At 41.5% G+C, this 16395-nt stretch overlaps 1 protein-coding gene across 4 annotated transcripts in view; it reads left to right on the top strand.

Annotated features, from left to right (window-relative positions):
- The window catches only part of NDUFAF1 (NADH:ubiquinone oxidoreductase complex assembly factor 1), a 201388-nt gene that overhangs the window by 64831 nt on the left and 120162 nt on the right, over nt 1–16395 (top strand). For 3 of the 4 annotated variants that reach the window (XR_016307441.1, XM_089657834.1, XM_089657832.1), the window contains exon 2: nt 15408–16029. Coding sequence is in view for 3 of the 4 variants with exons in the window: in XM_089657834.1 (XP_089513960.1) it covers nt 15466–16029 (564 nt within the window). In the remaining variant the exon portion in view is untranslated. Of the gene's footprint in view, nt 1–14936; nt 15037–15407; nt 16030–16395 lie in introns of all 4 variants that reach the window. The other variant, XM_089657833.1, reaches the window with a different exon arrangement.

Here is a 16395-nt window from a genome sequence, read left to right as displayed (position 1 = left end):
TCAAGGTGCTGTCCTGAAAGACTACTGGAAAAGACGTTACCGTAAGTGTAACTTGATTTTTTCTTAAGCCTGTTCAATTGGCCTTAGATATATTTTTCCACATGGGATGATGACAACACCCAAAATGTAAATACGAATTCCCTCCAGTGGGTTTAGAATAGTTTTTCGTAATAATGGAGTTGTCCTTGTGCTAATTATAGGTCCAGGAACACCAGATTTGTAGGATCATAATGTGAGTAAAACTAAGTCCCAGGTTATTGGCATTACAAAGGCTAGGAATGTCTCCCTGTTGTCCCATATTACTAGTACATCAATGTACCTGCCATAGAAAATGTGTTTGGCAAAGGGGTTATTCTTCCATATGGACAGCTCTTCTCAATACCCTATAGTGATGTTGGTGTAGCAGGGAGCAAAGCTATCTGTAAATTTTATCAAGAAAATAAAATAATTCTGCTCTAAGCAAAACTTTGATGGGGATTCATGTACATCAGAGGCTATCAATCACCTTCTGTGTGCTCAGGGGGTGGGTGTCATCCCTTGGCAATGTGTGGTGTCAGTATAACTGGTCATAAGTGACTTGAGCAGATAGGAACCACATTAGGTGCTTTTGATTGCAGCTAGTACACACTGTAGAGGGAAATGCTTTGTTCAGTTTTCAATTGAGAGGTTTACTACCACTTGTGACATACTGGATGTGGCTAAAACACTAATACAAGCTAATGCAGGTTCATATCTGGCTGTGATTTGATAGGTGATCCATAGCAAACTGCAAACCATGGGTGAAATCGAACATTTCTTACCAATACTAGATGTAAAAAAAAGTATTCTGAGCCAGGTGGATTAATGCATGTAAAAAACGGTCTCTCGACTTCTACTGTACTGTAGTTTATTGCAGAACATGGCTTTCTGTAAAGTGGCTCTAAAAGGCTGAAGCCTGAGTACAGCAACCCCCTCCCCCCTGTTCCCCCAATCTCGAGCTCGATACAGCGATGTGCTCTTCTGGCACTCTCCCTCCTCATTGGCTTAGATACAGCAGTGTTAGCCACTGGCTGCCGCTGCTGTCAGTCACAGCCAGTCATTCATTTACATATTTCGGTGAATGGGAAACTATAGGTACCGATAGCCTTTGTGTCTGTCAGCTTGTAGTGCCCAAGGAACTATTACAGCGCTCTCAGTGATTTTTCCTGTCAGTATGTATCTGCTTGCCTTTATGAGGTACAAGTAGACAGATTCACTGTCAAGTCTGCAGGAATCCTGCATGGCACGTGGGTGAAATGTTTTACAGGCTCCAAGTAAAAAGAAAAAACCCAAAAAATCTAAATAATAATAAATGCACTTTTTTTTTCTTTACCTGCAAAAAAAAAAATTCTTTTATTTGTTTAAAGGTGAACTTATCCTTTGAAGATCTAAGTGCATCTAAGTGCATCTTACTACTGATAAAAATTATTTTAAATAGGTAAAATTAAGCCTATATTGATCCGAGGTGGTATCAAATAGTTTGGAGACTAGGTTTGTAACACACCAACAGATGGCAGCACAAGGCTGCATGCACAGTCACAGGGAGTACCAACCTTTATAAATTAGTGTCCCAAAAGACATTGTCCAGTGCACATCGGGAGCTGTGCAACTGGTGCTATTCTAATCGCGTGCGTTACCACATATATTTCATCATGGACAGCTAGTTAGAACAGAGCAAAAGTGAAATTCTGCATGAAAGGGAAAGTCTGTCACAGAACCGTTTGGCAAGTTTAAGGCGATGCTGCAATGATTCGCGTTCTAGGTATTTTGATTGGCACGTGTGATTCAAGTTCGGAAAGAACATCACTGGAAGATGACGAGAGATCAAGAAAACCTTCAACGAGCTGAACACCTGAGAATGCCTTCTCCCCAAAGATGAAGATCCAGTTTAAAGGTTGCTGTTTAGACAAGATTGCAAAGATGAAGTGAGTTGCCCAGATTCATGCAGAATTTCACATGTGCAGTTTGTTCTAACTTGCTGTCCAGAATGAAATGGCAGACGTAGTAACTCATGTGGTCAGAATTGTACAACTCTCGATGTACACAGGAAAATGTCTTTTGGCACCTGTGTGTGCAGTCTTGTGCTGTCATCTCCTGGTATTACAAAACTAGTCTCCAAACTTTTTGATACCACCTTGTAGTATGCTTCCCCAGCAATGTACAGACCTGCTGGTAGGGGTGGGCATTGCTGATGCATGTAAGGGAAAAAACATTAATGTCAAGCATCTGCGTTTCCATGCAATAGAACCCAATCAGGCCCGGTGGCATAACTTCTCTTCCTCCTGAAGGGAAATACATGTTCAATCAGGGAAGGAGGGGGAGTGTGGCTATTTGCTGACTACGGAACATACAGGCGCATTGTCCTCTTGCAGTCTCACACATGAGTGACCAAAGTGATATTACCTCAAAATGAGGAATTCAAGGAACAACAGGGGGAGAGAAGGTAATTTACACTACAATCAAGTCAGATATAATATTCTCTCTTCCTCCTGGGGGGTCTCAAACTGGTGGCACTCCAGCTGTTGCGAAACTACAAGTCCCATCATGCCTCTGCCTTTGGGAGTCATGCTTGTAACTGTCTTTCAAAGCCTAATGGAACTTGTAGTTTGGCAACAGCTGGAGGGGCTCCAGTTTGACACCTGTAGTTTAGACTAGGGCTTAAAATTTCGAGTCTAGACCTACTAGCCAGGCACAAACCTTACTCTCCACCAGTTGCCCACCCCCGGCCCCCAACCACACCCCCTTAAAGCTTATGAAATTACATTTTTCTTTTGAAGAGTCCAAAATATAAAAAACTGCTAATAAAAAGCACTGACGCTGTACTAATGGCACTGGGCGGGAAGGGGTTAACATCTGGGGTGATCAAAGGGTTAACTGTGTTGTGTGTGTTTTTATTATGGGGCTGTGTGTGTGCTTTCCACTGTAAGCACACTGCTTTGTATGGCTTTGCTATGCTGACAGGGGAGAGATCTGTGTGGTTTACATACAGTTCTCTCCATCGTCTGTCATACTTGGCAATCGCCGTGTGCCGGCAAGTAATCAGCGGCCGGGACCCGGTGATTAAAAGCGACTGGTGCCACAGGTAGAGCGCGTGTGTGGCCTGTGCATGCCCCCTACCCGGGAATGCTAAATCACGTATATATATGTTATTTTGCACACTCCTGCTGCCCTGTAGCAGGACTTCTGCTATAGGAGGTGGGAAAGTGGTTAAATTATACTATTAAATGTTTTTTTCAGAAGTTACAAAAATAAAGAGTAACAACAACAATGTAAACATAAATGGAAAATATGTGCTTTACATCAATAGGGACACCAACGCTGAGGCACTAATTCTCCTAGTGATACCAAAGCTGAGGCACTATTCCTTTCACTGACACCAAAGATGGATATTCCTCCCACTGACACCAACAGTGGAACCCGATTTCTCCCACTGCCGCCAATGACGTGGCCTCATTCCTTTCACTGACACCAATGACGTGGCATCATTCCTCCCACTTATACCAATGATGGGGCACCATTCCTCCCATTGACACCATGCATGGGGCATTGTCCCTTTTATTGATACCGATGATAGGGTACAATTCAACCACTGAAACAAATGCTGAGTCCCCACACAATGATGGTGTGTCCTGGCACAAAGATCCACAGTTCGGGGCCCTGGAGAGGTTCTTACTTGTGTTGTCAGTGGCTGTCATCCATCTGAGTGGCGTGTCCTCCGTCCTCTCCCTGAGTACCTGGGCTCCTCATCCCTTCTTCAGCTCCAGGAACAGCAGTGCCATGCGGGGTGAAATGTCAGAGTCCCGGCGTCCAATTCTCCAGATCAGAGTGACCACTGCATGCCAAGTCACACCCATCTTGTCCCCGTACACTGGAGTGGAGCCCACCCACTGCTCTAGAATTGGTCAGAGAGTCAGTGGAGCTCATGGACTCGCCCGTTCCTTCCTGTGGAATAATATACAGCCCAGCGTGCCGCTCTCTGTCTCCTGTCTTGTGCAGAGTGTCAGCACACACTAGACCCCACATTATTTCCTTTCGCCAAATGCGAGCAGGCAAGTGGCAGTTTCAAGGCCTGGTCTAGACTATATCCTTAAACCCTGAGTAGAGGTCAGTAATATGGACCAAAAAATATTCACAGAAAAAACGCAGAGAGAAGAAGCTAAGAAGGGAGAAAAGAAGAAAAAGGGAAAGGAGAGTAGTAAAGGAGGTACACATCCATCTGAGAAGTCTGCATTGCCATCTATGCGATGACTATCTTAAGTGTCTGGTACCTGCAGGTAGGATAACCAGAGATTCCATACTTTTTCAAACAGGTTGTTTATTCCATAGAACACTGACTAGTTTCATTTAACATAATCCAGGTTAGTTTGTTTCAATAAGGCCAAATCAATCACAGTACTTCTCCAAGCACTAGCAATGTTTATCTTGGTGGCTAGAAACATGAAATCTATCAGGGTCTGTGTGGGTCTCAGAACATTGTCCACATATTCATTGAGTAACGTGGTCCGAGCGTCTTTCATCTTGGTAACCGAGTAAATTAATGCACCCGTATCAAAAATAATCAGACATTGGGACAGGACCACCATACATGTATTGCAGAGCCTATTTGGCCACATCCTCTAAAGCATGCGGGAGACTAACCCGGATACATTTTAAAAAGACGCTTGGATACCAAGTACCATCTGGTGAGCACCTTGTATCTTGCTTCAATCAGTGCCACATTCATTATGCCCTTATGTACCCGCATAGACCATGTTCACGATTCCGTCACATCAGCAGATATGTCCAAATCCCAGTCCCTTGCAATTTGGTAGGGAAGTTTCAATGACAGGGAGACAAAGTATTTATACAGAATGTAGATATATCCCATCATGAGAGAACTTAATGTCAAGACTCTTCTATTGTAGAGTACTAAGAAAATGGTGAATTTGTTTTAAGCCAAAACTCTCCAAGGGGGGCATCTGCATTTTCTGTAAGTTAGTATGAGAAAGAATGTATCCCCTTATGATCTATAAATTGTCCTAAACTATAAAGGCCCTTATTTGTCCACCAGTGGCACTGAGCTGGGGTCATACCTGGCAGAAATAATGGTTTGTTGAAGAGAGGAGCCACAGGTGTGTGGGGGCAACTAAGAGAACAACTTCTGCATGTCAAGTTTCATAGAGCTATGGAATGGGAAAGCATAGGACACACAATGGCTCTTCTGTGTTTTGAAGGGAGCCATAAGACCATGTCTGTTGGCACAGTGGAACAGGCCTGGGCTTTCTAGAGGTACCCAATTATAGCGTGTATGGTGAATTTAGCTAAGCTGAGTGAGTTGAGCTGCAATATAGTTTTTCTGAAAGTCAGGTAACCCTATTCCTCCCATAGCTCTAGGAGCGTACATAGTGTTTTGCACTAACTTGCTACCCTTCACTCCCCTAATAAAATTGAATATTTTTTAAAGAAACTAGCTTAACCACTAGGGGACCACCCACAGTACATTTACTGCGGCAAAGCAGCCCCTGTAGGCAGGATCACATTTATAAACGTCATCCTGTTTACATGGTAGGAGGCGCGCGCCCACTCTGCCCGCGGCACCGATCGCGGCCGCGATTGCCGGCAAACACTGACACGGAGCACAGCTGCATTGTTTTTAATGCAGCTCTGCTCCCTGTCAGTTTCCAGCACACTGTTCCGGAGGGCAGAGCTTGGCTTTCCGGGATGGCGTGTTCCTGTGAAGTACACTCCCCCCTGCCCACTAGTAAAACACTCCCCTCACACAGTTAACCCTTTGACAAAAAATGTTAACCCCTTCCTCCCCAGTGCCATTAGTACAGTGTCAGTAATTTTTTATTTTTTATTTTTTTTGCACTGATCACTGTATTGGTGTCACTGGGGATGTCAGCTCCCCCCAGTGTCAAAATGTCCGCCGCAGTCCCGCCATAAGTCGCTTATCACCGCCATAAGTCGCTGATCACTGCTATTATTAGTGTACAAAAAAAAATCCAGTATCCATGCCGCCATTTGTAAACGCTATAACTTTCACGTAAACCAATTAATTTACACGTATTGGGATTTTTTTTTTTAGCAAAGACATGTTGCAGAATACATTTTGGCTGAAATTTATGACTAAATTTGATTTTTGCATTTTTTTACTGGACATGTTTTATAGCAAAAAGTCCAAAATATTGTTTCTTTTTTTCTAACAATTTGTCTTTTTTTTTTTTTTTTTATATAGCGCAAAACATAAAAAACACACAGGCGATCAAATACCACCAAAAGAAAGCCCAATTTATGGGGAAAAAGGCTGTAAATTTAATTTTGAATTTTGGTACAGCGTTGCATGACTGCACAATTGTCAGTTAAAGTGACGCAGCTCCATAACACAAACCGCTTATGTAACCGCTTCCTGACCGCCCTATAGCATAAATACTGCTACAGGGCGGCACAGGTGCGCAAAATCGCATATATATGTGATTCGCTCTCCCGTGATTTTCACTCCCCTTCCAGATAGCGTCAGATTGCCCTTTGGTACACCAGTCATCACATTTAACCCCTTGATTGTTAGGAAGACACTTATACACAATAAACCTCCATTGCTAGTATAGTGTCTGAACAGATCAATATATTTGATCAGATCAGCACTATACCAGCGTTCACATTCGTATAGCGCCCCCAAAAATGCAGCGTTAGCGGGATCAGCCCTGACACCTGCCAGCACCTGTGTTTAGCCCCTACGCTTACCCCCCCTTCTGCCCAAGCAAGTGCAGTGTCAGTAGGTCACTGTCACTTGATACATTGCATACAAAACTGTAGTGTTCGGAGAATCAGGCCTGATACTCTGTTAGTACTTGTCGGTAAATTTTGATGACTCTCATATGCAGCAGAGTGCCAGTACGAGAGCCACGCTACCTTTTGGTGAACTGGCGGGTACTAGTGGCCTAGTACATCCTGGTTTTTCACATACCTCTTAGATTGTAAGCTCCAAGGGGCAGGGCCCTCCTAACCTTCTTGTATTGAGCTGTATTGTTACTGTATTGTTTTCCATTATATTGTAAAGCTCTGAGAAAACTGTTGGTGCTGTATAAATCCTAGGCTAAAGAGGCATAAAAGTGAGTGCTAAGGGTGAGCTGCTGTAACACCGAAAGGTACCAATAACCCTCTGAATTCAACTGATATAATGAGGTGCAGCGCTAAAATAACATATTAAATATAATGCAATCAATAATGCAGTTATTCAAAAGAATCTTGATGATATATAAAGTGCAGGTGGTGCCAGTATAAATGACAAATCTATCAACAATAATAAAGTGACACCAGCTCAAATACACGTTATTCAGCACAGGTAAAAAGATAAAGTGATAAAGGTGTAAATGTACATCCAATAAAGTGACAATGGTGCTTAGAAGTGCTAAAGTCTGTATATACAGTTTTGTTCAAAATAATAGCAGTCAGACATCACTAACCTGATCAATCACTGTTTTTGGTAGAAATTATATTTCTGCATGACAAATAATTTACTAGAAGGTGCAGTAGAGTAATAGAAATCCAACAGACCCAACAGTCATGACATGCATGCTGCTGATTCTGTGAGTACTGTTACAATTAGAAGACACCTATGTGACGCCAAGCTATCTGCAAGAAGCCCCCGCAGAGTCCCACTGTTGAAAAAAAGACATGTGCTGAAGAGGTTACAATTTGCCAAAGAGCACATTGACTGGCCTAAAGAGAAATGGCGCAACATTTTGTGGACTGATGAAAGTAAGATTATTCTTTTTGGGTCTAGTGGCCGGAGACAGTTTGACAGACGACCCCCAAACACTGAATTCAAGCCACAGTGAAGCATGGTTGCGCAAGCATCATGATATGGGGATGTTTCTCATACTACGGTGTTGGGCCTATTTATCGCATACCAGGGATCATGGATCAGTTTGAATACATCGGAATACTTGAAGAGGTCATGCTGCCTTACGCTGAAGAGGAAATGCCCTTGAAATGGGTGTTCCAACAAGACAACGACCCCAAACACACCAGTAAACATGCAACATCTTGGTTGCAGACCAACAAGATTGACGTTATGGAGTGGCCAGCCCAATCCCCGGATCTTAATCCAATAGAAAACTTGTGGGGTGACATCAAAAATGCAGTTTCTGTGGCAAAACCAAGAAACGGAGAAGAACTGTGGAATGTAGTCCAATCATCCTGGGCTGGAATACCTGTTCACAGGTGCAAGAAGTTGGTTGACTCCATGCAACACAGATGTACAGCAGTTCTCAGAAACAGTGCTTATTCAACAAAATATTCATTAAGTGATTCAAAGGAAAGCAAAATCTTCAAACATTTTTCAGTTTATATAGTGAATGTTTGAGTTTGTAAAGAATACAAACACTATTTTTTTGAACAGTCTAATATTCACTTTTCTTAAATTTTTTTAGAGGAACAACACAAATTTGATATATTTTTCTTCATGTTTTGATTTGGAACAGAATGTGTAGTGTTTCCAATGCATTTGTGTGTATGGAAATAAAAGCTATTAGAAGGATTTTGAGCTTTATTCACTTTTTTCAACACACTATTATTTTGAACACAACTGTATAAACGTGAGGCTTCAGACAAAAGTGATCCTCTGTGTGTCTTCTGGTGAAAAAAATAATAGAATTATGCACTCACCAGATGCATAATTCCATCATGCATTTGAGAATAATTATATCTCAGTGAGCAAGCTGGATCCTCTTATGGACACCTCTACCCTGGTATGGACTCCCCTCTGGGATGCAGCACCTCTCGCCTCCTTTCACTGTGGGTTCTGTGGGTGGTAAGGCTCAGCAAGAGCCCCAAGAAAGGATGCCAGAATAGTGTTATACTGCTGAAAAAGGGCTTATGAATCCAGGTTATAGTTATAGGATGGACTGCAATGTCACTCACACGAGATTTAAATTTTGAAGATGGAGATGACAGATAACCGCCCTCCAGCAATGCAGCCTCTGATGTGAGGATGTCTGACGTTCACAGAGTGACATAACCACGAGCGGAGAACTGGGGAAGAATCCTTCTCCACTTCGTGTCGCTGATTCTTCCGTTACTGCATCCACCTCAGCCAGCCGACACGGCCGCTCTCACCATTCAAATTCCCCGACATGCAAGCAAGTGAGCACTACTAGTGATTGGCGCCTAGGACACGTCCATACCCTCAGAAAAACCCACCCAGCCAAATCCTGTATAATATTAGTACCAGCACTGCAGTATGACTTGGTGACGTGGCGAGTCCCATAAGTGCAGTACAAGCTGGTGCGGTGTCCCACAACCACCAAGAATTTGCACAGAGGCCTGTAGAGCCCCTAGTATCCTTCCGGATGTGTTTGCAGATCCCGATTGGTAGCCCACAAATTCTGCAGCATCTGTACTTCCCCCATTCACTGTTCAACCCGGAATTCAGGTGGAAATAGCAAATTGAATTACTCCCCTTCATCTTTTGGAGCCGTTTTTCACGGAAGAACTGTATGCATTGATTGTGGATCAAAGCATTTTATATGCACAACAATTTATCGCCGCCAACCCAAATTCAAACCTTGCTAGACCACTCGAATGGAAGCTTCGGTTTCCGAATTTACATTTTTGTTGGGCCTGACCCTCAACATGGGCATTACTAAAAATAATGAATTGTGGTTGTAGTGGTCCACAGACCTGATTCATCATATGCCCGTGTTCTCTGCTGCTATGGCCAGGCATAGGTATGGGAGTATAATGTGTTTTATGCATTTTAACGGCGATACACTGTGTTGTCCTCGGGGTGACCCTGACTTTCACTGGCTTCACAAACTTCAGCCCCTCACAAATCACCTTAACCAAAAATTTGCAGATGTCTATACTCCCCAGCAAGAAATCTGCATTGATGAGTCCCTCATTAATTTTTCTGGCCGCCTTGCATTCAAACAATTTATCCCCAGCAAGCGTGCCAAGACCTGTGAGAGGACAACAGACTATACTTATAAGTTTTGGATTTATGAGGGAAAGAATAGCCATGTGGAGCCCCCCAGATGCCCAGACTACATGGGGAGTAGTGGCAAGATGGTTTGGGACTTGGTGTCATCCTTTTTCCATATGGGGTACCACTTAAATGTGGACAATTTTTATTCAAGCGTGCCACTATTTAGACATTTTGTGTTACACGTGGCAAAGTGTGACCTAATGTGTGCCCACCATTAGAAGTGGGTGGATGCAGGGCAGTATATTCCAATGGTGGGCATACCACATACGTTTTCTGACAGAGATTTCTTCTCCTTTTTTTTTTTTTTTTTTTTCATTCAGTCCACAGGCTGCATACAAAAAAAAGAACATGGCATATACAGTAATACCTTGGTTTGCGAATGAAAATAATGCCTCGGCTTACAAAATGTTTACTAATTTTTTTTCACAATACGAAGTGTATGTCAGTGCTGATTTTTTGTCTTCACTATAGCTCACATTAGCTGTCAGTTTCCCAGGAGCTAAAGGATACTTTGTATCTTTTAAGAAACTGAAAGGAAACATTTAGATTCTTTTAAGTTGGGGAAATAAACTAAAAGAAACTTTCTTTTAGCTGGAGGGGGAAAGTGACAGATGAATTTCTGAACTACTATATAGTGAAGGAAAAAAAAAATGGTAGTTACATTTAACCACCTTCCGCCCGCCATATAGTACAATGACAGGCGCAAGGTGGTTCTCTCATTCTGATAGGACGTCATATGACGTCCTTCCATTCTCAACGTGCATGCGTGGCTGAGGGAGCGCGCAGCGCGGCGATCGCTGGTGTCCCTCGGACACAGCGGATCACAGAGCAAAGATGTCGGCTCGGTCATGTGATCAGCCGTGTCCAATCACAGCTGATCACATGTAAACACGGAAATGCCGGTTATCGGCATTTCTGTCCTCTTGAGCTGTCACGCTGACAGCTCGAGAGGATAGAAGAGCCGGTAATCGGCTTTCCGCGGAGGGGACATGTACACTGATCATCAGGGCACTGATGATCAGTGTGCCCTGATGATCAGTGTGGCCCCAGAAGTGCCACCTGTCAGTGTCCATCAGTGCCAGCAGTCAGTGCCAGTGCCACATCAATGCCACATATCAGTGCATACCAGTGCACATCAATGCCACATATCAGTGCCCATCTGAGTTGCCTTTCAATGTCACCCATCAATGCCAGTCAGTGCCAGTCGGTGTCGCCTATCAGTGCACATCAGTGCCGCCTAACAGTGCTGCCTATCAGTGTCATGTATCAGTGCTGCCTTTCAGTGCCCATCAGTGATGCCTGTCAATGCCCATCAGTGCAACCTACCAGTGCCTCCTCATCAGTGCCCATCAGTGCAGCATATCAGTGCCCATCACTGCAGCCTCATTAGCGCACATCAGTGAAGGAGAAAAATCACTTATTTACAAAATTGTATAACAAAAACTAAGAAAAAAACTTTTAGTCGTTTTTGGTTTAAGAAAAAATAAAAATCCCAGAGGTGATTAATTTCCACAAAAAGAAAGCTCTATCTGTCTCAAAAAAAATGATAAAAATTTCATATGGGTACAGTGTTGCATGATCGTGCAATTGTCATTCAAAGTGTGATAGTGCTGGAAATTGGCCTGGGCAGGAAGGGGGTATAAGTGCCCTGTAGGCTAGTGGTTAAAAGCTGGCACCTGACAGCTGAGTGAATTGCCGGCAATTAAAAAAAAATTGTTTTAATTGCCAGTAATTCTTTTACATTCAGCTGTCATCCCGCTGACAGCTGAAACGTTAACACATGGTTGTCACCATAAAATACCACATGGGTTAATAAAATAACTCATGCTGTATTTTAGTAGCGTTTACTGTTTTTCAGACCTTCGGAACGGATTAATTGATATTCAATGCATTCCTATGGGAAAACTGTTTCGATTTACAAATGTTTCGCTATGTGAAATGTCCTGCAGAACGAATTAAATTCATAAACCGAGGTACTGGTACATCATTGGACTTTGGTTCTACCAGGATGATGCCTACAGCTGCAGGCATCATCCTGGTATAGTTTTTTTCAGCCGGCAATCGGCTTTCATGTAAAAGCAATCCTAGTGGCTAATTAGCTGCAGGATTGCTTTTACAAGCAGTGGGAGATGATGCCCCCTCCCCCACGGCCTTCTCGGCAGTCCCGTGCCATCGGGCAACCGGAGAATGCAGCCGGTGTTTCTGCCAGCTGATTGGAGACCAGAATGGTGCCAATTATCTCTATAGCCTAAGAAATCAGAAGCTACGAGCATTTCGTAATTTCAGTTTCACAAGATATAAAGAGCACCATTTGTGAATTGGGAAAGCATCTGATCACACCGATCTTGGTTTGATTAGATAATGTAAGTGCAGAGGAGATATCTAGAGTCTGATAGACCCCAGATTTCTCAAAAAAAAAAAAATATATGACAATACCCATTGAAGTTTTATAGGGGATATTTTCATTTCCTGTGATAGCATTATAAGTGATAAAAAAAAAAATTCAAGGGGACAGTGTAAAAATAAATAAAAAAAAAAATCATAACTTAGAAAAAAAAAAGTACCCCCGTGCACACGCGCATCTCGGTTCGTGAGCGTTCACCTTGTGCCAGTATGGAAACAGCGGTTGCACCATGCATGTGAGGTATTGCCACGAATGTCAGATCGAGGGCATTCATTCTAACACTAGACCTCCTCTGTAGCTTTAAAATGGTAACTTGTAAAGGCTTTTAAAACGTTGCCTATGATATTAAAAACATATGCAGGTTGTCGCCATTGCACGGGGCATGCGCAGTTTTAAAGCATGTCATGTTTGGTATCTATTTAATCGGCATACCATCATCTTTTATATTTTACCAAATAATTGGCCAATGTTTTTTGTGTTTTTGTGCATTAAAAGTTAATGTGTATTTTTTTAAATTGCGTTTGAAAAATCGCTGCGCGAGTACTATGTGACATAAAAAATTGCAGCGCCCACCATTTTATTCACTAGGGTGTTTGCTTTAAAAAAATATAAAATGTTTGGGGTTTAAATTCATTTCCTAGCAAAAAATACTGATTTTTTTTTTCATGTGAACAAAAAGTGTCAGAAACGGCTTGGTCTTCAGGTGGTTAGAAGAGTAAGTGTGGTGTGGCATAAATTTCTAATGCTGGGCATAAAATGCTCTCACCCCCCAAAACGACCACTTTTTGGAAAGTAGACGTCCCAAACTATTTGCTGAGAGGCAGGTTGAATCAATAGAAGAATTTGTCATTTTCCAAAAACTTGTGGTAAAAAAATAAACAAAATTGTCACTTAAATAACTTATTGGTCACACATGCCATGGGTATAAGTGGAATAACTCCCCAAAATACATTCTGCTACTTCTCCCAAGTACGGGGGTACCACATGTGAGAGACGTTTTGGCAGTCTAGCCAAGTACAGGATCCCAAAATCCAATAAGCACCATCAGGCTTTTAAAGGGCTTTATTTCCTCATTACATTTCCTGACTACCTGTCACAGTTTTGGGGCCCTGAAATGCCAGGATAGCACCAAACCCCCCAAAAAGACCCCTTTTTGGAAAGTAGACAACCCAAGGAATTTGATCAGAAGTATGCTGAGTATTTTGCAGATCTCGTTTGTTGCCACAAGTTTTTGAAAATTGAAGAAAAAAAAACAAAACCTATTTTTACTTTTCTTTTTTTATATTTCAATAACTTGTGAGAAAAAATTAGATCTTCAAAATACCATTCCTCTCTTTAAATTCCTTGGGGTGTTTACGTTCCAAAAAGGGGTCATTTGGGGTGGTTTGGTGCTATCCTGGCATTTCAGAGCCTTCGAAACTGTGATAGGTAGTGAGGAAGTGAAATGAGGAAGTTACGCACCTTCAAGCTTTCGAAGTGGTCATTGCATTTCAGGCTCCTGTATGTGGCTAGGCTCCCAAAAAGTCTCACATGTGGTACCTCCATACTCGGTAGAAGTAGCAGAATGTATTTTGGGGTGTAATTCCACTTATACCCATGGCTTGTGTGAGCAATATATCCTTTAAATGACAACTTTGTGTAAAAAAAGAAAAAAAAAGTTTTGTCATTTTCCAGAAACTTGTGGAAAAAAATAAATCTTCCATGGACTCAATATGCCTCTCAGCAGATAGCTTAGGGTGTCTAATTTCCAAAAAGGGATCATTTGGGGTTGTTCTATCCTGGCATTTTAGCACCTCAATAAATGTGATGGGCAGTCAAAGTAAAAGCTGTGTAAATTCCATTATCTATACTATAGTTTGTAGATGTTATAACTTTATCACGAAGCAATAAATATACACATATTGGGATTTTTTTAAGCAAAAACATGTAGCAGAATACATTTTGGCCTAAATTTATGAAGAAATTTTATTTTTTTTGGATATTTTTTAAGACCGAAATGAGAAAATATATATATATTTTTTTCATATTTTTGTTTATAGCGCCAAAAATAAAAAGCGCACAGGTGATCAAATACCACCAAAAGAAAGCTCAATTTGTGTGAAAAAAATGACATACATTTCATTTATATACTGTATCGCATGACCGTACAATTTGCAGTTAAACTAGTGCAGTGCTGTATACCAAAAAAAAAAAGGCGTAAATTGCAGTATCTATACCATAGTTTGTATATGCTATAACTTTCACACAAAGCAATCAATATACACTTATTGGGATTTTGTTTACCAAAAACATGTAGCAGAATACATTTTGGCCTAAATTTATAACTAACTTTGAGTTTACTGTGTATTTTTTATAACCGAAATTAAAAAAATATTGTTTTTCTTAAAAATTTTCGGTCTGGCTACAGTTAGAGCAAAAATATTATACATATTAAAACCAAATTCCAGGCATTTGTAAAAGACACACATAATCAATAGTAATGATTGCATTTTTTTAAATGCAGGTAGTGTTAATACCTAATTCTGACTTGTTATCCGCCTCTTGCAGTCCTCGAACAGTAGGCCTCAAGTGAATGGGAGAAGCAACATAAGAAGCCAATCAGGGGTGTTGCAGTGAAAGGAGCATGCTGATAGGATAGAGCTGAAAGGTGAGCTCATCAGTGTGCTGCTTCTACTTTTACTGTCCACTCTCAGGTTGGGAAGGGGAGAAGACCTGTAAGTGAAATTGAAGCTACAGCATCTAAATATTAGGATCTCTTTCCTGTTAAGTAGGACTGCACTCTGTAAGCAGGACTGTGTTAAATCTGTGCCATGTGGCAGAACTGTATATCTCAGGACTGGATGTGCAGAAATACACAACTTTTGTTGCAAATAAATAGGCTGCCGTATATGTATTTTATCTCTGTATTAAGCGATTTTGCAGAGAGTTTTTAGCTTCCATGCACCTGTAAATAATATATGTTTTGGTAAAATGCATACCTTGATTACTGATCTTTTTTATTTATTTTTTCCTCTGTAGGGATAGGTTTCCAAGAATCCTCAACATAGGACTGTACACGTGAAGGTGGTGAATTGTGATGTTAATTTTCAGCGGTTACTTATTCTACATACAACTCACTTGTAGCCAAATGACCTTAACACGCAAAGTAATGTGGAGGTTCAATTATTCTCATCTATATCGACAAACTGCGGCATTTTGTCCTTTGTTGTATTCTTCTTTTCACAATCCTATCCAAATTTCACATGCTAGAAGTTACAAGAGGCCTGGCACTACTCCTGATCCTATACCTTTTTGGAAAAAAACAGAATTTAGCCTGAAAAATATAGCTGAAAGTCTAAAGAGAAATTTTGATCTTTTGTTTAAAGAGATGAAAGACCATGTTAGAGGTCCAGGTGGAAAACCTCTAAAGCAGAGCCTTGTGGAACAGACAACTGTGGTGTGGGATTTTAGAAGCCCTGAAGATTTGCAGAAATGGATGGTGTCATCTGACATGGAAATTTGTGGGAGAAGCCAGGCTTTCCTGAAACTTGGGAGGAATAACCAAACTGCACTTTTTTATGGAGTGCTTAATTCTGAAGTACCTCGTGATGGAGAAACCAGTTCCAGTGGATATTGCACATTGAGGTCAATGCGTCCTAAGGTCTGTCCAAATGTAAAAGCCCTATGACGTATCTGGAAGTAAATACTTCACAGTTTGAAATATCTATTTCTTATATGATTTGCATACAAAGATATCTTTCTGTTTAAGCCTAGATTCACACATTTCCTGTGTGCCACATTTGCATGGGAATGTGCTGCTGTACCTGCAATTCCCACAGAGAAATAGTTCCTGACCCTTTTTTAAAACTGGTTTCACGCACCTGAAATCGTGCCACATTTTCAGATGTGTGGGGGCGACATTAAGAATTGCTATTTGCATGCTGCCCTGCACCTGCAATAGTGTGAATTATTTTGCATTGTGTCTTTTTTTTTTTTTTTACCCTTTAAAGCAAGGGTGTCCAAACTT

This window comes from Staurois parvus, unplaced genomic scaffold (genome assembly GCF_062004578.1).
Source record: "Staurois parvus isolate SC_StPar_1 unplaced genomic scaffold, SC_StPar_1.0 ptg001032l, whole genome shotgun sequence".
Taxonomy (NCBI): Eukaryota; Metazoa; Chordata; class Amphibia; order Anura; family Ranidae; genus Staurois; species Staurois parvus.
This window is presented reverse-complemented; position numbering and strand designations above follow the sequence as displayed.